Source organism: Chrysochloris asiatica, unplaced genomic scaffold (assembly GCF_000296735.1).
Source record: "Chrysochloris asiatica unplaced genomic scaffold, ChrAsi1.0 scaffold00066, whole genome shotgun sequence".
NCBI lineage: Eukaryota > Metazoa > Chordata > Mammalia > Afrosoricida > Chrysochloridae > Chrysochloris > Chrysochloris asiatica.
In genome coordinates, this window is record NW_006408584.1 from 15,610,782 (window position 1) to 15,638,475 (window position 27,694).

Consider the following 27,694-nt stretch of genomic DNA (forward strand, 5'->3'; position numbering starts at 1 on the left):
GGCTTTCAAAGTAGAATTATGAACCAACCAATCGCATAGATGGATCAGAAACCAACCAATCCTGTTGGTAGCATTGCAAATTACTTCTCTGTATAGAAAACTGAGCAAGCTTTGCAAGTTGGTTAGGTAGACAGCAGAGTCCAATTATTTGGCATCTTGCAACTGATCAGTCATTTTTAGAGAACTACAAACTCAGGCCCAGAAAGCTCAGATAAAAGAAACCCATTGTTCCACACAACAGTGTAATATGCAACAATTAAAAAAAAAAAAAGCAAGGCTTAAACATGTCCAAATATTACCTTATTTTCTAATGTCATCCAAATTTAATGCCATTTTCTTGATAAGCCTTTTCAATTTTTGCTTCTAATTTGTATATCACTTTTAAAGTTTGGCACTATACACCCTGCAGATAAAAATGTCCCCTATATATGTAAGGAATCTGTATCTTTCCCTAAACCATAAAAGGTAATCAGGTACTGCCTAGGGATGGCAATCCAAAGCACCTTTGAAACTTGCCTGTCACTTAATCCAACAGGACAGCTGTAAAATTGTAATTGGTTCTACCTTTTCAACTTCTTTACTTTAAACACACATACTTCCAATTAGTTAAGTCAATGACCAGGTGTTTTTCCATTTAAATGACTCAATTCAATTTTTTTATTTAAAGATTTTTCCATAACAAACTCCTCAGAGAGATCATTATATTTAAGCTACACCAGGAAAATATAAGACACTTGAGGACAGTAGTCTATGTCTCTTTTGTTCACTGATGAATAGCAAGTACCTAGAGCAGTACCTACCTACTACAGAATAGGAATTCAGTAACTATTTGTTGTATGAATAAATTATCTATGTATACTCACTGTTCCAAATACTCTCTGAACGCAGCCTTAAATGTACTGCAGATTTCAACCCCACAATTTTCATTCTAGATCTTCAGTACTAATCACTATATGTAGCAATGATCAATATTCTCTCCTCATTCAATGATTCTTCATCTGGTTTTTCAGACACAGCATTACTCTTGATTGTCAACTATCTTATTGGTTTCTTTTCTGAATCCTCTGTTTACTTTTCTGCATCATTTGCAACTTTATTATTTTTCTTCCTACCAAAAAAGCCTGATGAATAATAGGTACATAATAAATCCTTATTAAGGTGGAAAATACAATATACTTGATGATATAGTTGTCGTTTTAAGGGTCTATTGAACTGATTTTAACTCATAGTGACCTGCCTCATAGAGTTATCTAGGCTGTAATCTTTACAGGAGCAGAACACCAGATGTTTCTTTCACAGTGCCAAGGAGTAGACTTGAGTAGCCAGCATCTGATAGCAGCCAATTTCTAACCCATTGTGATAAAAGGGCTATTTAGATGATATATTAGATTCCCTAGTTACAATTGCAAATTACAAATATGAAGAAGAATCTGTTATCCCTTTTTTTAAAAAAATTGCAAGAGCTCTATGATGCAAAATTGACTGGATAAATAAAAATGATAGAAGTGATAATAACTGAGAAATAGTATTTGCCTATCAGATTAAAGGTACAAAAAGAACTGACATTTATTGCCATCAATATTAATGAAACCACCTTGCAGCCTCTCAAAATTCAATGCCAAATTATACTGTTGATGTTATTAACACCATCGAGTAATTTCCAACTCATAGCGACTTTGTTTAGGGTTTCCAAGGAGCAGGTGGTGGTATTGAACTGTCAATCTTGCATTGATCAGTCCAGTGCCTTTCCTACAGTGTCTCTCCACAATTTTTACTGTTGTTTGTTGTTGTTAGATACCATTGAGTCAGTTATGACTAACAGCGATTTTTTGCCTAACAGAGTCCACTTGTTGTGTTGCTCTGGACTGCAAAGTCAGCTTAAACAGCAAGGTCAGTGGTTCAAGCTCACCAGATGCTCATCAGAAACCGTAGACAGGGTGGCTGTTAGTCAGAACCAACTAGCCAGCCCTTAACAGCAACAACAATGTGCAACAGAACTAAATATTAGCAAGTAACATCATCCTCACAATCTTGAAGCTCGAGACCACTTCTGCTGCTACTCTGCCAGTGGATCTCAGTGGGGTTTTTGCCTACATTTTACCTAGCATGATGTCTTTCTCCAGGGACTGGTGCTTACTGATACTATGTCCAATGTACAAGATACAGAGTCTCGCCATCTTGGCTTCTAAGGAGCATTCTAGCAGTACTTCTTCTAACTTAGATTTGCTTGTTCTTTTAGCAGACCATGGTACTTTTAATGCTGTTCTCCAACATCATAACTAAAATGCATCAATTCTTCTATAGTATTCCTTATGCACTGCTGAGGACAGCATACGCAGACCCTGGGTTGATCAGTGGCAGCCCCATTAAACTACCTCTGAATATAATCAGTTTAACCCAGATGCTCTTCTTCCTCCTGAAAGTATATAGGAATATTAAGAACAATGTAGCATTTTAGGTATAGATAAATGAAGCCCGGTGCCTGAGATCTTGCTCACAAACAAAAGTTTGCAAAGTGTACAGAGACAGCTTGGCTCCTTTCAGGAACCTTGCTTTATGTTATGTATCCTTAAGAAACCACACGTTGCTACTCTAGATCATTTAAGCCTAAAAGTTAATATATAACAGCTTGATTGAACCTTTTTTTTGTAAAAATAAAAATGTTAGATTGTTAAGAAAAACTATGAAAATATCTTAAAAGTTGTTCCTGTGAATCATTATATCCTGTTTTGAATGATTAATCACATTTCAGTTCCTTATCCTGTCTTAATCACATCCTCCCTTTGTCACATCCTCCCTGAGTGAATTACATCCTTCCTTTGTAACAAATCCTTCCCTAAAAAAGAGAATAAAAGGCTGACGTAGAGTAAATTCTGCATGCAATGCTGTGCAATGCTAGGCAGTATGTTTACAGATCTGTCTACCTGCCAGCTTGCATCATATCTGTGTGTCTGTCTTTTTTGTATATATTTCTTCTCTCTCTCTCTCTCTCTCTATCACTTTTGCCGCCAGATCTCCCTTCTTCGTGACACTCAAACTTCCTTGTCGAGGCGGGACCCCAACATAGGTCCTCAACAATGCACTCTCCAACTTTCACATGCATATGAAGCTATTGAAAATACAAAGGCTTGGGTCAAGTGCACATAAGTCTTCAAACTGACATCTTTACTCTTGAACACTTTAAAGAAGTCTTATGAAGCAGATCTGCCTAATACAATATGTCATTTTATTTCTTGACTACTGTTTCCATGAATGTTGACAGTGGATCCATGCAAAATGAAGTGTTTGACAATTTCAGTCTTTTGCCATTTATCATTATGTTATTAATTGGCGCAATTGTTAGGATTTTTGTTTTCTTTATAAAAATTGAGGTGCAACTTATACAGAAGGCAAGGTTATGTCATCTGCATATCACAGGTTGTTAATGAATCTTCTTCCCATCCTAATACCAAGTTGTTCTTCATATAATCCAGTTTCGTGGATAATTTGCTCAACATACAGTTTGAATGAGTTTGGTAAAATAATACAACTCTGGCATACACCTTTCCTAATTGTAAACCATTCAGTGTCCCCTTCTGTTCAAATCATTGCTTCTTGGTCTCCATCAAAGATCCTCATGAGAACAAGTAAATGTTCTGGAATACCTATTCTTCACAATGTTACCCACAGTTTGTCATCATCCAAACAGTTGAAAGGTTTTGCATAGTAAATAAAGCACAGGTAAATATCTCTCTGGTATTCTCTGCTTTCAGCTAAGATCCACCTAATATCAGCAATGGTATCCCTTGTTCCACATCCTCATTTGATTCCAGCTTGAATCTCTGGCAGTTCCCTATCAATTTACTGTCGCTTTTGACTTACCTTTAGCAAAATTCTGCTTGCATGTGATATTAATGACATTGTCCGATGATTTCCACATTCCATTGGGTTGTCTCTCTTTGGATGGGAACAAATAAATGGATCTTTTCCAATAAGTTGGCCAGGAAGCTGACTTCCAAATTTCTTGGCACAGATGAGTGATTGTATCCACTGCTGCCTTAGATTGTTGAAAGATTTCAATTAATTTCATTAATTCTCAGAGTGTTCTTTGTCAGAACCTTCCATGCATCTTGGACTTCTTCCTTCAGTACCATAGACTCTTGATCTTATACTATCTCTGGAAATGCCTGAACATCATCCATTTATTTTTGGTATGGTGACTCTGTGTATTCCTTCCAACTTCTTTTATCTTTTCTGTATCATTCAATATTTTGCCTATTGTTGTTGTTGTTAAGTGCTGTTGAGTCGATTCCAACCCATAGTGACCCTGTATGGGGTTTCCAAGCAGCTGGTGAGCTTGAACCATTGACCTTGAAGTTCAAACGACTTTGCAGTCTGATGTGTTAGCCCACAGTGCCACACCAAGACTCCTATAGGATTTTTCAAAACTGGAACTTTAGGTTAGAATTTTTTTCTTCAATTCTCTTATCTTGGGAAATGCTGAGCATGTTCTTCCTTTTTGGTTTTATAACTACAGATCTTTGCACATTTCATTATTATATCTGAATTTATCTTTTCAAGCTGCACTTTGATGTTTTCTGTTGAGGTCTTTTACTTCTTCAATTCTTCCATTTACTTTATTGTTTCTACACTTGAGAGCTAATTTCAGAGTGTCTTCTGACATCCATGTTGGACTTACCCCCGGCATCATTTTTATCATCAAGATCATACTTTCCAACTACAGATCCTTCCTCTTTGTTTCCAACCTTTGAAATCCAATCACAATTAATAGATATAGATTGCATATTTGATTAATTTCATAGTGAAGAATTTGTTAGAATTCTTCAGCTGCATCATCACTGACTTTAATGTTTGGTGCGTAAATTTGAATAATAATTGTTTAGCTGGTCTTTCTTTAGGTGTATGGATATTATTCTGTCAAAGATGGTGTTGTACTATGAGACAGGTCTAGAAATGTTCTTTTGATGATGGGTGCAACACCATTTCTCTTCAATTTGTCATTCCTGGTATAGTAAATCCTGGTCAATACCAATCCATTTCAGCTCAGAATATCAATCTTTATGCATTCCATTTCATTTTTGACAACTGCCAATTTTCCTATTTTCATACGTCATACTTTCCATGTTCTGATTATGAATGGGTGTTTACAGCTGTTTATTTATACTTGTTGTTGCTGTTGTTAAGTGCCATGGAGTTGGCTCTGACTCATCAAGATGTTAGTAAACAGAAACATTAAATGTTACAGTTCTTATAGCATTAAAATTTCAATAGAGAAATCCTATAGAAGTGTTAAGTGCTAAGTGCAAATTAGCATGTATCTTATTCCCTTTGGCCCTCAGTATTTTGCTTAACTAAAACTGTCATATTATTTAGTTAATTATATGAATTTTTATTTCATAGATGGAAGAACAACGTGTCAAAACAAAATGCCCATAATGATCAAATCAATATTTCATGAAATTGTGGTCAGTAATAGTAATTTCAAATGAAATTAAAAAATCTCAAAATGAATACTGGATCAATGATCAATTCCTATAGAAAGTATCAATACTAAAAAATAATATGAGCACTTCAAAATGTAAAAATGAGTACCAAAACAAATAAACAAAATGCAACATAAGAATTATAATCATGCCAAATATATGTATATGTTGTTGTTAAGTGCCTTTGAGTCAGTTCCAACCCATAGCAACCCTATATAGGATTTCCGAGGAGCAACTGGTAAACCTGATCTGCTGACCTTACAGATCAAATGTCTTTGCAGTCTTTCTCATTAACCCATAGCACCACGCCAGGAATTCATATGTAGATGACAGGGCTTCAAAAAGTGCATGGAAAAATGTAATTTAAAAATAAAGGGGGTGAGCTAAGCCCTTCAATGGTCATTAGACTTCTGTGAACCCAGGTCAAGACCTGGTTGGCCAGCAGCGTGGTAAGACCTAGGGACTCTTGGGTCCAGAGTCAGTGGCATAGCCACAGAGGACTACAGTGGAGAGTGAAGCATCCAGCTGTTAAGAAGAGAAGACATATGCACAAGAACACCCACACTTGTAGATAATACCCACTTGACCTGCCTTCAATGACTAGATGATTAGATCTCAACCAGAAGAAGAAAGAAGAGGAAAAAAGAGTAACATGATACAATTTGATGAACTTGATCTACACCTATGGACGCAGTAGCTCAAAAGAGGGAACAAATCCTTACAACAAGAAGTATTCCCACCCCCTCCACACACAGAGTAGACAGGGTTGGGCAACTTGGACATTGGCTACCCAAAATGCGGGGCGGGGAGGCTTCAAAGGCAAGAAGTGACTGGCTTACAAGCTTTCAAGAGGGAACCTAGAACCAGGGGGCTTGGAGGAAGGCAGAATCTCCAGTGAATAGTATTCAATCTGTCTAGGCGGAGCTGATGAAATGAAATGCAGATGGGTCTCTTGTGATACAATAGTGAATAATTGTTATCAGGACTGATTGTGAGGGTTGGAAATGTAAAGGTAGACATTTTATAGCAAGGAAGGGAGTGATTAACTTTCCAGTCTAGGAGTGGAAGTCCCTAGGACCATCAACGGTGAAGAGCCGAGAGTGGGACCCTACTCAGAGAAGTAGTGATGCCTGAGATGGAGGCAGAAATGATGATGTGGAGCGATGGAGCAGCTGGGGACTTTAGATCCAGAGAGGGAGAGCGACTGTGTGCTGAAGACTGGGAGGGAGGGGGATGTGGGGAGCAGGCTTGCAAGGTATCCTTTGGTTAGTTGATGATGCATGGAGGGGATTGTAACCATGGCAATGAAACGATATATCATAGAATGAATATAAAACTAATGTTCTCCCATGTAAACTATCATATAAGTCACAATAAAACATTAAAAAAAAAAACAAATAAAGGGAGTTTTCATGAATATTTGAAGTCACTTTGTCTATGAATAGGTAAGAATCCAGCTTCAGGAGTGCAACTAAAGGATTAAATATCTTTGGGAAAGCTACAACTCCAGTGTCTACATCTCTAAAATAACTGAAGTATATCCTTCTTCAATACACCTTCAAATTTTTACATTTCTTCATTGTAATATCATAGGTAATGTGCTTAGATGATATGTAAATTGTCAATACTTCCTTAATCATGTACATGTAATATAGTGTGCCTGGGTGCCATTAACAATATAGAGATAAGGTTCCTATCCTTTCCACAGATGAAGACAGAGATTTGACCAAGTTATGGTAATATAACTCTGCAGAAATTATTGCTATTGAGTGCTGTAGAGTTGGTGCAAAATCATAGCTATCATCTCCTGCATAGTGTTCCTGTAGAGTGGCTGGTGGGTTTGAACCACTTAACTTGTGGTTCAAAACAACCTTGCCATCTAGCGCTTTTTCCTGCAGTACCATCCCAAGAGCTGTGTTACTGTTGTTGTTAAATGCTGTAGAGTCAGTCCAACTCATAGCAAGCCTGTATAAGGTTTCTGAAGAGTGGCTAGTAAGCTTCAGCCGCAGACCTCGCAGTTCACACCAACGTTGCAGTCCAGCACATTAGCCCACAGTGCCACATCAAGCATTGTTGTTATTTCTAGTTGTTAAATGTCACTGAGTCAGTTCTGACCCATAGCAACCCTGTATAGTGTTTCCAAGGAGTAGCTGGTAAGGTTGAACCACCAACTTTGCAGTTTAAACTGACTTTGCAGTCCAGCATATTAACCCACAGCATAGAAGCATAAGATCCCACTGTGAGACGCTCAGAAATAACTGAGCATAAAGATGTGGATGCATTCAACTCCTAGCAAATGAAAGTGGAGACATTCCAAGCAGTTACAATATCATGAACACATGAAGACATTATAAGTAAATGGGAAAAATAGCTGAGCAGGATAAAACACATAAAATGGAAAATAAAAAATAGCCAAATTAATAGAAAAAAAATGAATAGAAATAATGATTTGTGACAAACAGAAACAGTAAATTAATAAGTGATTTGGGTATGTTTTATAAGACTGAAAACATGGGAAGGAGGAAAAATGTATTACTTTGAATATATTAAATATTTAAAGTACATAACCTGAAGTTAAGTCTTCCCCCTTTAGATAACCAAAAGGAGGGAAGGATGGTACAGAATTAGATCATTAATTATTAAATAGATATAATAATTGAGGAGAAACCACTAAGATAATATTGGTCATAACAGTAATATGAAAAAGTATACTTACACCAATTTAAAAACCTAGAAGATATGAGCAAATATATAAAACATACTACACACATAATCTTAAGCAAATATAGGTAGAAAATCTAAATAGATCTATCACAATAGTGGAACATGAAGATGTCATTAAATAAACAAACAAAAAATCTCCCAATGAAATAATAGCCTGAGTCACAACAGTTTCACTGAAAAATTCTATCAAGCATTCAGAAGAGAGTGGACACCAGTTATACTCAAACGATTTCAAAATGTATAAAAGGAAGAGATGTGCTCTTGTTCATTCCATGAGACTAGCACAACCACCATACCAGTGGCAGGTATCAAAGCCAGGTCCTACAGACAGATATCCCTTATGAAGAGAAATACAAAGATTCTCTGCAAAATTCTACCCAACAGAGTTCAACAACTTTCAAGAAAATAATACATCAAGATCAGGTGGGATTCATAGCAAGGAAGCAAAGATAGTTTGAAAAACAATCTACAAAATTTACCATAACAAAATAAATAAAACAAAAGAAATGAACCACATAATCATTTCAACTGATGTAGAAAAGGCATTTGTTAAAAAAAAAAAAAAAAAAAATCCTAACAGCCTTTCCTGATATAAATTCCCCACAAAATAGGGATACAATGAAAATTCCTCAATGTAATTAAGGCCACCATATGCAAAACAAATAGCCAACATTAGTCTCAAAGTAGAAAGTTTGAGAGGATTTCCTTGAGAATGGGAACAAAACAAAGATTCCCATTATCACTGCTTTAATTCAATATTGCAAAGGAAGTTCTAGCCAGACAATAAGCCAAGAGAGGGAAATCAAGTGTATCCAAATTGGTGAGGAAGAAGCGAAATTTCCTTTATTCTCAGATGACATAATCCTATACATAGAAAATTCCAAAGACTCCACAAGAAAACTACTTGTGGAGGAACAAATAGAGGAATTCAACAAAGTGACAGGTTACATGATCAACACAAAAAAATGTGTTGGGTTCCACTATACTACATAAAGAGGAGAACTACAGAAAGAAAAAAAAACAAAAAACAAAAAAAAAACCCCAAAGCAATAGCACATATAATAGCCAACAAAAGGATCAAATAACTATGAATAAACCTAACCAGGGACATACACAAAGAAAGCTATAGAACACTACTGCCCCAAACCAAAGAGAACAAAATGAATGGGAAAGCACTGAATGCTCATTGTTTGGAAGATTTAACATTGCAAAAATGTCAATACTATGCAAAGTGATCTACAGATTTGATGCAATCCCAATCCAAATCCCAACATCATTCTTTAATAAAAGGAAATGGGAAGTTTTTAATTCTTATACTCTTACATACTGCTGGTGGGTTTATAAAAAGGTATAACCACAATGAAAAATAACAATGGTGCTTATTTCTGAAAACTAGAAATAGAAATACCTTGCTGTTGTTGTTAGGTGTCATTGACTCAATAACTCATAGCGACCTTATGCACAGAAGAACGAAACACTGCCCGATCCTGGGCCAACCTCACTATTGTTGCCACCCTTGAGTCCATTGATGCTCCCACTTGGCCAATCCATCTCGCTGGAGGTCTTCCTCTTTTTTTCTGACCCTCCACCTTACCAAACATGATATCCTTCTACAGTGAGAGGTCCCTCCTGACAATATGTCCAAAGTATGAGAGATGAGGTCTGGCCATCCTGGCCTCCATGGAACACTCTGGCTGCACTTCTTTCAACACAGATCTGTTGGCTCTTTTGGCAGCCTATAGCACTTTAAATATTCTCCTCCAACATCACAACTCAAAAACATCAATTCTATGGACTTCCTTATTCACTGTCCAGCTTTTGCATGCATATGAGGTTATTGAAAATACCATGGCTTGTGTCAGGTGTACCTTAGTCCTCAAGCTGACATCTTTGCTCTTCAACACTTTAAATAGGCAGATATGCCTAATGCAATGCGTTATTTGATTTCTTGACTGCTGCTTCCATGAGTGTTGATGTTGTTGTTGTTGTTAAGTGCCATCAAGTTGGTTCCAACCCATAGCGACCCTGAACAGGGTTTCCAAGGCTGTAAATCTTTACCGGAGCAGAACGCCTCATCTTTCTCTCACGGAGCGGCTGGTAGTTTCAAACTGCTGACCTTGTGGTTCGCAGCCCAATTTGTAACCACTACGCTACCAGAGCTCCTTAGTCTTTGACAACTTCAATCTTTTTTCCCTTGATAAGAATGCTGTTTATTGATCCAGAGACATGAATGATACGACTGGAGCTTATTTGGATCCTGACTCAAGCAAATCAACTGTCAAGAACCATTTCTAAAGTAACTGACAAAGTTACTTTAAAAATGTTTTTACTTTAGAAATATTTACTATAAGTTACTATATATATGTGTGTGTGTTATTATACAGAAAGGTTACTATATCTATATGTTGTTGTGAGTGCCGTTGAGTTGGTGCCGACCCATAGCGACCCTGTAAAGGGTTTCCAAGGAGCAGCTAGTGAGCTTAAACCACTGATCTTGCAGTTCAAACGGCTTTGCAGTCTGGCACATTAACCCACAGTGCCACACCAAGACTATAGAAAGGTCTATATAGATTACGGGACCCCTGGATGAACAAATGGTTAATAGTTCAGCTACTAACCAAAAAGTTGACAGTTTACAGTTTAAATCCATTCAGGGTTGTCTCAGAAAAAAAGACTTGGCCATTGAAAACTCTACTCTGAAAAACATGGGGTCTCCATGAGTCTAAACTGAATTGACAACAATGGATTTGGGTTTTATATATTGGCATTTTTAAATGCTGTTCTGTCAGTTCATAGCAATACTGTATAGGGTTTCCAAGGAGCTGCTTATGGATTTGAACTGCTGACCTTGTGATTAGCAGTCCAGTGCTTAGTCACACAAGATGGACAGGACATTAGATGAAATTAAACAATTATTTTTAATTTTATTATTCATGATACTATATTCATGTAAAATGGTTTTAGGATGTAGTCATATATACTAAAATATGTCTAAGTGAAATTATATGATGGCAGAAATTTGCTTTAAAACAGTACAGAAATAACAATAGCAATAGCAAAGAAAAATTTTAAAAGGAAGCGATTAAGAAAAAAACAAGACAACCAAAAATGGATACTTCTGATAGATTGGTATATGGGTTTTTAATAAACTTGAAGACTGCTCATTGCAAAAATAAAAGTCTTATAAAGTATGAAGAACTGTTTTGAGAACCGGTATTATCCAATCATGTCTGAATCATGGGATGTGTGGAGAGATATGGTGGCAGAAGAAGGTGAAAATGGAAGTCATGGTCACTTCATGGCATTCCTCCTTTGAGGCCATATCAAGGAATTTGGATCTTACTCTTAAGCCAGCATTTTCCAAAATATGTCATTGGATATTAATGTATGTTTCTCCATTTTAAAACAAACAAATTAAGAGTTGAAAATAGGAATGCCATTTTAAAATCAGCTTAGAAAACTCTACTCAATATTCCTTCCAATTGGTTGATTGTCCATAATGGTCATTAACACTTAGCTGCTGAAATGATCTACTGAGATTTAACGTAGCATTTTCACTACTTGTAGAATCTTTTTTTTTTTTTTTTTTTTTTGTTTCTTTGTGTGTGTGTTTTAGGATTAGTTGTTGTACTGCAAGAAGCAATCCAGAAACCAAAATTATACAAAAATATCTAAACAGTTTTTAAAAGTAGTAAATTGGTCTGACCTGTGCATTAAGAAGATAATTTAAAGTAGTAAATTGGTCTGACCTGTGCATTAAGAAGATAATTTTGGTGGCAGTGAATTGTGAAGTCACTGAACTAGACTTAATGTGAGATATAAAGACATGAGTGAATAGCGTACTGTTATTAGGTTGTTGTGGTTGTTGTTAGCTACCACTGACTGATAGTAAACCTCTGCATAACAGAACAAAACACTGCCTTGAACTCAAACAAGTAAATAAATAATGACTATCAAGAAACATTTAGGAAGAAGTGCAACAGAATTAATACACAACAATGCTGAAGTTTCTAACCTAGGAGTGGGACATTGGCAATGCATAATTATAGTTAGAATAAAAAGAAGGTAGCTGAGGTAGTAAAAGAATGAACATGGGTTTCATGCAAGAAAGTATGTTATCTAAGAAGATATGTATCTAAAATATAGTATGTAAAATCCAAATGAGTCATGGATAGTACAATAAGCAAGTATTAGGAAATGAATGGATTTTTAAACATGTAAGTCTTTCTTTCTAATTAACATAATTAAGTCACTTCCTGGTTCTACTTACCCACAAGGCCTGTATGTGAATACAATGTAACTTTCTTCATCACTTCTTTCAATGAAAGTCACACACGTGTGCTTTTCCCAGTGCCTCATGGCCTGCTTGAACATGGCTCGCTGGCTGCCTGGAAAATTGTATGGCATTAATAAATCGTGCTGTCTCCTCTATCCCAAATCTGGCTGGACAGTTCAAAATGCCGCCACTATTATCAACCAAAGAATGCAAGCTCATAGCACCATAAATGAGTCATTGTTAAGAAAGGGCACTCACCTGATAATCAGAAGGTTATTTCTCACTATCTCTAAAAGCATTATGTGTATACAAGGTTCTATACATGGGGCCTACATTCTTCCTGTCAGTTGAAGAGAGATCAGTTGCCAGATATAATGAGTCCATTTGAAACACAGTTTAAAGTGCTACTTCAGCTTCTTAAAATGCAAAGCTAAAGGTATTTTTCAATCTCAATAATATTCCGAACTAATAACCTAATGTGATAGTCTTCAAGTTTGATTTAATATTATGTTTTATATGTAATATTCTATGAAATATGCAGTATTCTGTATATAGTTATTACTTCTCTAACAAAATAGAAATTCTGGGAATAGCTTACCAGTGAAGTTGCCTCCAATTATATAAGGAATAACACCTCCAGGCCATATTCTTTCAGTTCTTGATGTAGCAGCTCTGGGTACTCGATTTTTCTCATTTTTCCCTGAGAATTTTAGAGGTACTTTTCCTTTAACTGTGTTGTTTTGCTCCAAGCCTGCAGTGACATTTAAAATATTCTGTGAAACAGCAGTCCTCCCTCAGGGAATGGTTAACTTTTTAAAGGACAAAAGATGAAATGGCTTATTTACATACTTGTACAGCTATGCCTGCAATTGAAATACACTAAAGAAAAGTTTTACTCATATTACATATATGAAGAATTACAATACCAAAATATTTCATGTCAAAATATTTATTCCTAATGCTCTATGAGCAAATTTTGGTGAATTTTTGCATGCCACAAGAATATTATATGTTCTAATTTACTATAGTTGTCTGTAACAGTTACAGATGTCTAGATCACTATCAGTTGATCATTAAGTGATAATGTAGATTTGTTTAATAATAATTTAAGTGGTTGTCAAGTCAATTTCCACTCATGGCAAGTCCAAATAAAGTCACATAACAGTCAATAGGGTTTTTGTTTTGTTTTGTTTTGTTTTTTGCTGTTGTTGTTGTTTTTCTGCTAAATTTCTAATATTTTTAATTAAATATACTTTTAAATCTGATATACTTTAGTATAGCTTGTATTTTTATATATTACACTGTATAGATATTCAAAGAAATGAAGTAAGATAGATAAAGATTTTGTCATCTGGGTTATTTGGGTTGTAATCTGGGTTATCTCCATTTTAATTTTGTCGAGATCCACATTATGTAATAAAGCATGATTTACCGAACAGCATATTAGCCAAAAGATTGCGTGTAAATCTATTTGAGAGAGGTCACAGCCTTGGAAACCTTGTGGATTTGCTCTGCTTTGCACAAATGGGTTCAGTAATAAATTGGAATCAAATTGATGACAATAAGACAGTAAATACCTCTTCATGTATATAACAAATACTAAATGTATGCCCCCTACACGTATGCCCCTAACATGCTTTTATCTTTACAGTAACCTGGATCAGAGCACCTTGTTTGGGGAATGTATTCCTTACAAAAAGTATTACATATCTTTAAGGATTTATTTAATAATGCATCAATTCAAGAGACATTAGAATCTGAGATATGAGCAGAGAACTTTGAAATCTATAATTCTAATGTCGACAATTATTATTAATCATCTCAATACTATGTAAAAAATAACTAATTATAAGCCCAGAATGCAACTGTTCTGAGTGAAATTCCATCATATATTATTGAGCAAATATAGTTTAAACTAATTTTTATATTCTAACAAATTGGCTAAAATTTTTATTTTAAGCAGGCTTTTTGTAAAACTAACAGCCATATTTTTTTCATTAGATTAAAACTGATGCAGCTCCGTGTTTGATGATACTAGTTTAGTTAGGTAACAAATTAAATTAAAATTGAAATAATTAAATAGATAATATTTTTAATCAAAAGTTTAAAATAGATTAGAGGAACATTTAAAATTTCCCAAACTAATAACAATAATAAAAAAGACCTTCCACAACATATATTCTTTTCATACTTCACATCATAATGACATACTGATTTCAATAAACTGAACTGCTATGAGTATAATATTTACTGTACATCAAGTCAAGCGTCTGCAACTTTAAACATTGATATACCAGAGCCAATTCTTCTTATCCTGTCTATAAGTTGGTAGAGGGCCCCTCGTTTCTTTGACATACCATGGTCTCCAAGTCCACCTTAAAGAACAAAAGAAAAAAATGAAATTCAATGCCCCATAATTCAAATTTCTTAGAAGCAGGCTATAGTAATAAAATAAAACTCCGAATATTTGAGAACTGCTACACTTTTTGTGTGTTATTAGATTGTTAGAGTTACAAATATCCATGAATATTTGAAAAGGGTAAAATATTCCATAATAAGTTTTAGAAACTAAAAAAACTAAACTAGAATAATGGGGGAGGGGTCAAAAGAGAAGAGATCAAGATAGCATTCTTAGCATAACTTTATTAGTACATCATAACAACTGAATTATCTATTGACAACAGGAAACATTTTTTCCTTCATTGTGGCTTTGACATCATATAGTGTTCTATTACATGACAGCTAGTTGCTCTATTCTGTTGACTGCATTCTAACTATTTTCCCTATGCACAAAGAATTGTTTCAGAATTTAAATCAACATATGGAAATAAAAACATTGGAAAAGCACAGGCAAACTGTGATTAATTAGAAATCTTTTAAAAAGTATGTCAAAGTTCATTATCCAAAAACATTGTGAAAACCAGTTTCGATGATTCAAAAGCACCAGGAAGACATAACTAGAAGTCACAAGGCAAAAATCCAAAGGAAATAATATTTGACTGTAAAATATATTCTCCTTGTCTTCCAATTTACAAAGTTTATAAAAATAGATGCTAAGGGATTATATAGCTCAAAACCAAAAGAAAAGGTTAAAAAACAAACAAACTAGAAAGTATATCTTCTCATAACAAAGACTAAAAAAGGTAATTTCTTGCCATAAGTCTGAAAAGAAACTATTTAGCTATAATGGAAGTCCTTTGATTCCAATTACATGGGTTTCAATAAAATGCTACCCTATTTCTGTTGCATTTTCTTTGTCTCCTTGAATTCTGATTGACAAATAACAAATAGATATCAGTGAGCAAATACAAAATATAATGTCTACTGGTATTAGGACAGTGCAGATGAATTTGTACCAAAAATTCTGTCTGTGGCTTATGAGCATCTTTGGACTAAGATAATGAAAGACATCAAGTAATCTATGAAGACCATGAACTATACTCAGATTTTGAAAGATTTCCTTCCACTATTCCTCATCCTTTACAATTATTATTAATTATTTTGACTGGACCTAAATAAATATAAACAGTAATAAAAACTACTGCCTTATAAGCCTCTTGAAGGAAAAATCAAATAAGTCCTTATAAGGCACATAACTTAGAGTTCTTTTTCAGTGACTTAACAATCTGCTTAATTATTTGTATTACATGGTCTCATTTTTGCCATGTCCCTTGAGAAAAAATTTTTGAAATTTTTTCATTTAACATTTTAGAGAGATGAGGTAATACTTAAATGCCTTCATTCCTAGGCAATTACAAGATACACTTTCAAAGTATGGAATCCATGGATGCTTTAAAATATGATCATTAAGTAACAACTACATTTTATACTAGATAGGTCTAAATGCATACAATAACATTTATAAGAAGGCATTTTTTTCATTCTCCATGAGACAAATGAAATATACTTAAAATTAAAATAATTATAAAGAGGAGAATGGAAAAAAAACGACTTTACAACTGTCAATGACAAAAATGTTTATAATAATAAAATTTCTAGTAATTTTCATAACAATTGAAATAAAATATTTCTGTAGGCAGTCATTGTAATAGAACAAAAAGAAACTTCATGAAACAAGTGGTTATTTCCCAAATGTATTAAAAGAAAATTTAAATATAAATTATATAAATAGATATTTATGGCAAAGGCTACAGATATAATTTTAAAATAAGGACATGAGAAATATAGCTAAGTCAGTACAAACAAGTTTACAAGAAAGACAAAAGAGAGAGCATGGGAAAAAAATCTACATCTATCTATCTATTGTTGTTGTTGTTGTTATGTGCCATGGAGTCGGTTCCGACTCATAGCGACCCTACACAGGGTTTCCGAGGCTGTAAATCTTTACGGGAGCAGACCGCCTCATCTTTCTCCTGTGGAGCGGCTGGTAGTTTTGAACTGCTGACCTTGCAGCTCGCAGCCCGATTTGTAACCAGTACGCTATCTATCTATCTATCTCTCTATCTCTATCTCTATCTCTATTATGTTTTTTTAAATTCACCAGAACAGTACAATTACTATTGAACATTTAAGTTTATTCACACTTCACATATATATTTAAAATAATGTTTTGTTGACTAACTGAATAACATACATTATTCTGTATCTCTAAATTAGCAGTATTTTTTTCTTCAAGTTATTACAATTTTGAAGTTTAACCATACATGAAATGACAAAGTAAAATAAATGCATTAAAACATTTTCAATCACAGAAAAATGACCACCACTATAGTAATAAGGTTGGGATGACTAAAGAGATGAGAAGAGCTGGAAGCTAAATAAGTCTTTTTTTTTTTTAAATAAAAACTCAAAATGCAGTTTTTGATGCATGTAGGTTATGCTGAGCTACATAATTGCACTATCATCCAGAATATATTGCTTCCATGGCAGTGTTAAATGTGAGACAACATCTGTACAGTCAGCTAATAAGCACATTCTACAGGAATGCACTAATTTATGCTTATATTGTAAAACAAGCATTTTCCTACATTTCAGGACACTCGCTATATAAAACACAAGACAAAGCATAATATTTGAAAAACTCTAGATGTTATTATTTTTAAATTCCTAGGCTTATTATTTTTACTTTTTCACAGGTTGCTGCTGTCCTTAAGTGCCAGCAAGTTGACTTCTGACTCAGAGAGAATCAGTATAGATTTTCCAAGGAGCAGTTGATAGACTTAAACTGCCGACCTTGTGTTTAGCAGTCCAGTGTTTGTCCTACAGCACCACACCATATTTGTTAGATAGAAAAATATCCTTATTCTTAGAAAGTTCATGCTAATCTGTTTAATGTTAAAGTGTTGTGTTGTGTGCAATTAATGTGACAATGTTCTTTTATACACACATATACTCATATATAAGGAGCTCTGGTAGTAGTTATGAATCAGGCTGCAAACCGCAAGGTCAGCAGTTCGAAACTACCAGCTGTTCTGTGTGAGAAAGATGAGGCTTTCTGCTCCCGTAAAGATTTACAGCCTCGGAAACCATAAGTCGGAACAGACTCCATGGCACTTAGCAACAACATATTTATACATGCATATACAAAGAGAGAGGGAATATGGTAATAACTCTGGATTGGTATTTCTTGCATTGTCCTTTCAACTTTTCTGTTTGGCATTTGTCACAATACAGTTGATTATAATAGTAAATTGGGCAAAAGCCACTGCCATCTAGTTGATTCTGATCCTATGAAGTGTTTTCTGAGAGTGCAAACCTTTACAACAGCAGACAGCCTCATCTTTCTCCCATAGAGAGGCTGGTGGATTTTAATTGCCAACCATTAAATAAAGCAGCACAATACTTAACCCACAGTTCCACTAAGAATCCTTAAGTTGAGCAAACAAAAGAAAGGGGGATTCATTCACAATAAAAAAGTCTCAAGTATCTAATATATGTGTCTGCTGTGTACCAGAAAGGAATTATAAAAATAAAAATAGCACCTCTGTGGAGGAGGGTACAATAAGTTCAAAAACCATGACATCAAATTGATTTTCTTTAATTACAACTGGAAAAAGAAATGTTAAACATGCCATTTTACTCTAAATAGAATAAACATTTTACCAGTGTAACATAAAGTATTTAAAAAACCCAAAAACATAAAAATGAGAATTCTGTAATCTTTTAAATATTATGTCTCACACAGGTATAACTTTATCATGTTCAAAACAGATGAAATGAAAACTATCTTCTGGGTTTTCTAAAACAATTAGTAGATTAATAGAAAGATATAGTTTTTCTAGGTAAGATTGTATATAATTGTTCTAAAAATAATTTGCATTTTGTAATTCAATATCTGAATGGGGCAATGGAATATAATACTCAAGAGCATGTAATTTTAGCTTTCTCAGAATTGACTGTGGTCCTGGCTCAATCACTTCCTAGTTGCATGAAAATAAGCTGCTTAATTTTCTAAGGATTCAAAAATTAGCATCTATAACACATTTAAACATGGTAAGCACTGGATTGCTAACCACAAGGTCAGCAGTTCAAACCAACCAAACACTCCTCAAAAACCCTATATAGGGCCACTATACATTGAAACCAACTCTATGGCATTTAACAACAACAACAACAATGGTACAAAGTTCATAGTATAGTGTTCATTTAATTAATTAAATAAAAGTAAAACTATCAACAAGGTCTAATTTTCTAAACATGTCAATTTGTGTCCAAGATATCAATGCTTATCATTAGGACATTAAAAATGACTACAGCATTTTGAGAGCACATTTACTCCAACATGAACAAATACTTAAATAATCAAACATACCTGTGGTATGCCCAAGTTTTCCAAAGGGATTCTGTGTAAGGTCAATTGTTCTATCAATTTGAAAGATATTTAATTCTTCATCATCTAAGGCAATATCACCCCAAAACACAGCTAAAAAAGAAAAGTTTAATCAACATGTAAAACTTTAAAAAAGGAAATCCATGCAAATATTAATAATCAGAAAAACATTGCTAAAAATATGGGAATGTGATATATTCATAGATATTTTAGATTATACCTGATTATAACTGGATTTGACCTTTACAGTATAAAGATTAGTCATCTAGCAGTGTCATGACATCTTTCACCACCTTTGGTATTTTTGAAAAGAGAAGTGTACTTTCCTTCACTGCCCATGTTTCTCCCAAGGAACAGGTGGTAGATATGAATTGCCAACCTTTTGCTTAGCAATCAAACACTACCTACTGTCCCAGCAGACCTCCTTTTGATGACATAGTTGCTGACTTACAATGGGTTGTAAGGAAGAGTCACCAGGCACTAATCTATAATAAACAGAAATCTGTCTGTGTATTTGTGACATTCAGCAGAGCCATACCAACAGAGTAGAAAGAATAATGTTAACAATTAAACCAAGTGTTAATGATAACGTTACCAAGCAAGGTACAAATAAGACAACCTAATATTATGCTATTGTAGCAATGCATCCTGCCACATTTCCAAATATTTATATGGAGATACTTTTCTAAAGATGACATTGCTTGTAAATCTCAATAAAATGTGAACATAACTATCAAAATTAATATCAACATTTATTTAGGAAACTACTATGTCTCAGGTCTTTGATCTTTATAATAAATAGTACATGACCCATATTTTTCAGAACTCTCAAAATCATTATCCTAAAACCTAAAAACTCTCTAAATATACTTCTACCCTGTGTTTACCTCTTAATACTATTTAATAAAGCAAAGTTCTATAAATGATGGTGAAACAATGGAGTGTTCATTTACAACTAGCATGTGAATTTCTCTTATGAAGTCTGCTATGAATTGGGACCTGTCACTAAAGTAGATGCCTTTGGTTATGCTGATGAGGTAACATAAAGGTTAGAAAACACAATGCCATCCAGTCAATTCAGACTCATAGACACCCCATGTAGGGTTTCAGAGACTAGAAATTTTTACTGGAGCAGAAAGCCACTTCTTTCTCACACAGAGCAGCTGGTAGATTCAAACTGCTGACTTTGTGGTTAGTAGTCCATTGTAAACCAGTATGCCACCTTATAAAGGTTAGAGTGGGTCCTACACCTAATCCATTCTTAGTGGCATTTTATAAAGATACAAAGTAATCTCTGGGAGGTAAAAATTGTAATGAGGTATTGTTAAGTATCTTTGAGTTGGTTCAGACTCACAGTGATCTTGTATAGAGTTTTCAAGGAATGGCTTGTGGGTTTGAATTGCTGACTTTGTGGTTAGCAGTCCAATACTTATCCAACAGTGCTATACCTGGACTCCTAATGAACTACTGTTGTTGCTGTTAAGTGTCATCTAGTCAGCGAGTATGTTCTAACTCATATTGACCTATTGTTGTCATTAAGTACTGTCATTAACTTCTGACTCAGAACGACCCTGTAGGGTATCTGAGGAGCAGCTACTGAGTTTGAACCACTGACCCTGGGGTTCAAACCTACCTTACAGTCTAGTGCATTAACTAACCCACAGCGCCACATCAGGACTCCACTTGAGGTAAATGAAAGGCTGAAAGTCTGGGTTTACCCAGGGGCACTTTGAAAGAAACCCTGGTGGAAAAACTAACAAAAAATCTAGCAATAAATACCAACTGATTAAAATCACACAGAGACTAACACATATGGGGAAGACACTGTGTGACAATGGAGACAAATGCATCTGCAAGCCCAGCAACACCAAAGATTGTTGGCAACTACTGCAAGCTGAGGAGTCCTGTGTGCTGCAGTAGGAAAAGCACTGGACTGTTAACTACAAGGTTAGTGGTTCAAACCAACTAGTTGCCCCTCAGAAACCTTGAAATTTAATCCAGATTTAAATAAATTTCAAAACATTGACACCACCGATGCACCAAAGTCCCTAAAGCCATACTTTCCAAGAAAGAGATGGCCTGTCTAGAATATTTTGTCAATCAATTATATGTATGTTAGCGTTTTGGTTTTCATATATTTTATATTGCATTTTACAAGGTAATAAGATATGTGTACTGGAAATGCAAATATGATAGTTATTTAAAACCTCTATGTTGTGCTGTGGGTTAATGTCCTAGTCTGCAAATTTGGTTTGAATCACAAGGTTGGCAGTTCAAGCTCACTAGTCGCGCCTCAGATTCCATATATCAAGTCACTATGGGTCGGAACTGACTCAACAGCACTCAACCACAACAACGTATATATTTAATATTCAAATAGCTCTGGTTATAGACACTAACCCTCCAGGAGTTTCTGTCTTCAAAAAGGAATCACAAAAAATAAACAACTGCTACTCTTGCAAAATGTACACTTTCAGTCCATCCTAGAGAAAATACTTGTGACAAACTCACCAGCTGCTCCTTAGAAACCCTATGCAGGGTTGCTATGAGTCAGAATTGACTGGTTGACATTCAACAAAAACTCTACCCCCTTGAAAATGAATATATTTCTTTTTTTAATTTTGATAATACAGACACTAAAAGAATCCTTCTCAAACATTAATTTGCATAAGAATCACAGAAGAGTTTGTTTCAGTTGGGCCTCAGATGCTACATGTTCAAAAAGCTCCCAACTATTACAAAAAAAAAAAAAATGTCATTGGCATCCTTCATTAGTTTTTTTTTTAATCTGTTAGAAAAACATCTACTCTTCTCTGAATGAACTGGTTCACTTTAAAACTGAAACATTCAACTACACAAAGCTGGGTCTGTCAGTAGTACTAGATCTTACATAATAAAAATATTATAGTAATAAAATGAAACACAAATATATTTTAGATTTTATTTTCCTGTAATGACTTTTGATATTCAGTAGGAATCCTGCCTTGATGGTTTATATCCAATACAGATCAACAGTCCAAAGATATATCACTTCACAAAGCAAAAACATTACCTCCAGGAGAAAAAAAGACAGGAGGCTCCTGATACCAAAAAGGAGACAAAACAACTCTAACGGACATGTTGGTGTTGTTGTTAAGTGACGATGAGTTGGTTGTTAAGTGTCCCTGAATCAGTTTTGACTCAGAGGCCCTGTATAGGGTTTCTGAGTTTTTTTAAATCTTTGCAGAAGAAAGCTGAATCTTTCTCCCACAGAGTGGCTAATGGGTTTCAACCTTGTGGTTTGCATTCCTGTGCTTATTCTATGGAACCGCTGTGCTCCCTATAGAACATATACGCCCATTTTATTTATCATTATCTTTTCCTAAACTAATAGCTTCATAATAGCTTGCCAGTTTTCAATATGCCATGATTTGATTCAAGAGAAAATGGAAATTTTCATTGAGAGTTGGCAATTGTGAGTGAATAAGTCAATTCAATTAAATTCAGAATTGATGCAATACTGTAGACTACATACAACTTTAAATCTTGATGTTACCAAGAGAAAAAAAGTTGACATTTTACAATTCTTAACCAATCACATAATATTAAATGCATGAATTCTCTCCTTGCAAACTCCATGAGTCAGAACCTGCTCCATGCATTTATCAACAACAACCACAATGAGTCTAAAGGACTGCATGGCACTTAAATAGTCTGCTTATGCATTAGTATAGGAAATGGGGCCATAACAATTTATATTAATGAGGAATTGCATTTGTATTAGCATGTAACATACTTTGTTACTTAATTTTGAAGAGATATCTGCAATTCTAAAAACAACTTTGAATTTTATTTTTCAGTATTTTGTTAAATTTGCTTTTCATAAACAAAACATTTTAAGAAAATAATTTTAAAAGCATGAATTACAATTCATTTGCCCCATTTAAAACAGAGATATAAATTAGTCAGATCAGAATTCAGAGGAATGAGGTAGATGATATAGTTCTGAGGACAGGTTCAAGTGCCATGACAGTATGTACAAGTTATTTGAATTATTAGGGTCAAAAGAGGATGGAAATCAGAGGCGAGGCTTGATGGAAGATATGGTAGAGGTGTAGTGAAGTTTGTCTTCAGCAATACCACAGAATACTACGTGAAGCGAGTTCAGGGAAGAGCTCCAAAACTCTGAACCACATAGGTAGAAATATTTTAAAAGTTTGAAGGCTTATAGCTAGTGGAACTTGTAGCAAAAGTAAGAAATCACGTATGTTAGAATCTGTCGAGCTAGGCAGCCCAGCAACGAAAACTTGGGCGAGACCAAACAGCAAGACCAAGTGGGAGAGCAGACCCACAACAGAATAACATCACAGGAATCTCAGAAGAAAGGTGGATAATACACTTTCTCGATTTTGCTTTGTTCTGATTTTCTTTTTTCTTTTTTTTTTTGGTATCGGTTCATTGGCCCCCCACTGATTGTGCACCTCCATTATGGTGACTAGAGGGGTGCCTGAGCAAATGGATACCCCACCACCACCTCCACTAGTGGGTTCTTTTGCCATGCTTGCAAACAGATACTCTCAGGCCAAAGCTAGCCATGAAGTGCGTTTAATAGGGAAAAGACCAGAACAAGGGGTGTGGAGAGGGAAACAGAGTTTAAAAACAAAACAGGACAAAAATTAAATAAATCCTGAGGTATAGCAAAACAATCAACAGTGGCATCTTGAAATCTATCAGGAAGCTTTGAAGTCAAGAAGCTGAAAGAGGACATTAAAATCATACTCATAGTAGTTTTTTATGATTATGAATGCACATTAGGATCAACCATGGTAAACAGGTTTCAATTGAGCTTCCAAACAAAGACAGACTACTTACAAACATTTAGTCAGTGAAAATCTTATGAATAGCAGAGAAACACTGTAAGACAGAGTGCTGAAAAATGAGTCCCTCAGGTTGAAAAACACTCAAAATGCAACTAGGGAAGAGCTGCCTCTTCAAAGTAGAGTTGACGCGAATGGAGTAAAGCCCGTGGGATAAAAGCCCATGGTACCTTCATTTAATGGTGAGGCACAACTCAAAATGAACAGATAAAGCAGTAAAAATCAATTGAAATTGGAACATGAAATATATGAAGTAAGAATCTAGGAAACTGGAAGTTGTAAAAAATGAAATGGAACACATAAACATCGATAGGCATTAGTGAGCTAAAGGGATGGTATTGGCCATTGTGAATCTGAAAACCACATGATCTACTATGCTGGAAATGAAGAGGAATGGTATTGCAGTCATCGTCAAAAAGAACATATCCAGATAAGTCATGAGGTACAACGTTGTCTGTGATAAGATAATAACCATGCACCTAAAGGGAAGACCAGTAAATACCATTATTATTCAAATTTGCACACCAACCAATAAAGCCAGTAAGGATGAAATATAAGAATTCTATAAACTTCTTCAATCTGAAATTGATCAAACATGCAAACAAGATGTATTGATCATTACTGGTGATTGGAATGAAAAGATTGAGAGCAAAGAGGAAGGATCGGTAGTAGGAAAATATGGCCTTGGTTATAGAAAGGATGGTGGAGATCACATGAAAGAATTCTGCAAAACCAATGATTTGTTCATTTCAAATATCTTCTTTAGACAGGTATTTGATACCTGTCTAAATACATAAGAGACGACTATACACATGGACATCACCAGATGGAATACACAGAAATCAAATTGACTACAACTACAGAAAGAGATGATGGAAAACCTCCATATCATCAGTGAAAACAAGGCCAGGGGCAGACTGTGGAACTGACCATCAATTACTGATATGCAAATTCAAACTGAAGCTGAAGAAAAGAAAACAAGTCCATGAGAACCAAAATATATCCTAGCTGAATTTAGAGATCATCTGAAGAACAGACTTCATACATTAAACATTAAAGACCAAAGACAATAGGAGTTGTGGGATGACACCAATAAAGTCATACATGAAGAAAGCGAAAAGTCATTAAGAAGACAAGAAAGCAGGAAAAGGTCAAAATGAATGTCAGAAGAGACACTGAAACTTGCTCTCCAGCATAGAGAAGCTAAAGCAAATGGAAGAAATGAGGAGGTCCAAGAGCCGAAAAGAAAATTTCAAAGGTCAGCTCGAGAAGATAAAGCCAAATATTACAACAAAAATGCAAAGATCTAGAGTCAGAAAACCAAAAAGGAAGAAAACACTTAGTATTTCTTAAGCTGGAGGAACTGAAGAACAAATCCAAAACTCGACTTTCATTATTGAAAGATTCTCTGGGAAAATTATTGAATGATAAAGAAAGCACAAAAGATGATGGAAGGAATACACACAAATACTGTACCAAAAGGAAATGGCTGATGTTCAACCATTTCAAGAGGTAGCATATGATCAAGAGCCAATGATACTAAAGGAAGAAATCCAAAGTGCATTGAAGGAACTGGCAAAGAACAAAGCACCAGGAATTGATGGGATAAAAATTGAAATCTTTCAAGAAAGTGATGCAGCACAGAAGGCACTCAATCTTTTATGCCAAGAAATTTGGAAGACAACTTTCTGACCCACTGAGTGAAAGAGATCCATCTTTGTGTACATTCCAAAGAGAGGTGACCCAATGGAATGCAAAAATCATCAGTCAATCCCACTTGGATATCCCATGCAAGTAAAGTTTTACTAAAGGTAATACAGAAACAGCTGCAAACATACATTGACAGAGAACTTCCAGAGGTTCAAGGCAGATTCAGAAGAGATTGTTGAACAAGGGATATCATTGCTGATGTCTGATGGATCTTGGCAGAAAGCAGAAAATATCAGAAAGAAAAAGAGCCAGGATAAGCAAAGCACTGCTTAAGAAGAAGAATACGTTTGGAAATCTCTCACTCTCTGACTTCAAATTTTATTACACGGCTACAGTGGTCAAAACAGCTTGGTACTGGTATAATGAAAGATACATTGATCAATGGAACAGAATCAAGAATGAGAAATTAACCCTTCCATATACAGCCAACTGATTTTTGACAAAGTACCTAAATATGTCACATGGGGAGGTGATAGTTTCTTCAACAGATGGTGCTGGCAGAACTGGAAAGCGGTATGCAAAAGATTGAAACAAGACCTTTACCTCATACTTTATACAAAAAAACCAAGCATGGATTACAGACCTAAATGTGAATCCCAGAATTATGAAGGCCATCAATGAAAAAAATAGGGATACATTTTAAGGTTTCTAATTCAAGGAATAGACAGACTACCAAATATTTTGAAAACTACACAAATAAAAGTAGACAAAATAGATGAGTGGGACATACTAAAAATTAAAACTTATGTGCATCAAAAGACTTCACCAGAAGAGAAAAGGGAACCCACAGAATGGGGAAAACCTTTTGCAATGACACATCAGACAAGGAACTGATTTCTAAAATATATAGGAAACTACAAAACCTCTACAAGAAAAAGACAAATAACCCAATTAAAAAATGGGCACAGGACATGAACAGACCCTTCATCAAGCAGGAGATCCAGGCAGCCAACAAACATATGAAGAAATGTTCACGATCACTAGCGATTAGAGATATGCAAATCATAACAACAATGAGACATTATCTCACACCAGCAATAACAGCAAAGATCAAAAAAGTAGAGGCCAATAAATGCTGGCGAGTATGTGGAGAGACTGGGATGCTCCTGCATTGCTGGTGGGGTTGCAAAATGGTCCAAACTCTCTAGAAAGCAATATGACGCTTCCTCAGAAGGTTGGAAATAGAAATACCTTATGATCCAGAAATTCCTCTACTTGGTTTTTACCCACAAGAAAAACGAGCCATAACACAAGAAGATATATGCACACCAATGTTTATAGCAGCACTATTTACAATAGCAAAAAGATGGAGACAGCCTAAATGCCCATCATCTGAAGAATGGATAAACAAACTGTGGTACATAAACACAATAGGACATTATGCTACCTTGAAGAATAACAAGGATGCTGCAAGCCACCACTTAACACGGGTGAACCTTTATCTTGTAATCATAGTTGGACTGCCATTATTATTTTCTACTTTTCCTGTCAGTCTTTCTTTCAAGAAGTATCTTCAGTTCTTCTAGCAGCTCCAGTCTGGTCTACTTGTCCTTTCAAGTGGAAATGTCACGCCTCAGAAGATTGTTGAGTGAAATTAGTCAGTCACAAAAGGAGAAATACTGCATAGGATCACTAGTGTAAAAGACTAAGAAAAATATCCCATACTGAAGGGAGGGTGGATTCTTTGCTGATTACTGGGATGTAGGGGGTGGGGTGAGGGGAGAGAGGGGAATGTATAGCATAGGGTAGGGAATAGACACAGGGTAGTATGGGTGCTAGGGAGGGGGGCAATACACAAGAAATGGAAGAACAAGGTGGATGGGAAAACAATTAGGCAGGTTTGCATAGGTTAAGT

General features: G+C 35.2%; 1 protein-coding gene across 1 annotated transcript in view; it reads right to left on the reverse strand.

The window, feature by feature from the left end:
- The window catches only part of TLL1 (tolloid-like 1), a 390,737-nt gene that overhangs the window by 201,662 nt on the left and 161,381 nt on the right, over positions 1–27,694 (reverse strand). Inside the window, exons 2-5 of the mRNA XM_006864538.1 lie at positions 19,256–19,366; positions 14,778–14,858; positions 13,082–13,234; positions 12,478–12,595 (exon numbers count right to left, since the gene is read on the reverse strand). Of these exons, the coding sequence (XP_006864600.1) occupies positions 12,478–12,595; positions 13,082–13,234; positions 14,778–14,858; positions 19,256–19,366 (463 nt within the window). The remainder of the gene's footprint in view (positions 1–12,477; positions 12,596–13,081; positions 13,235–14,777; positions 14,859–19,255; positions 19,367–27,694) is intronic.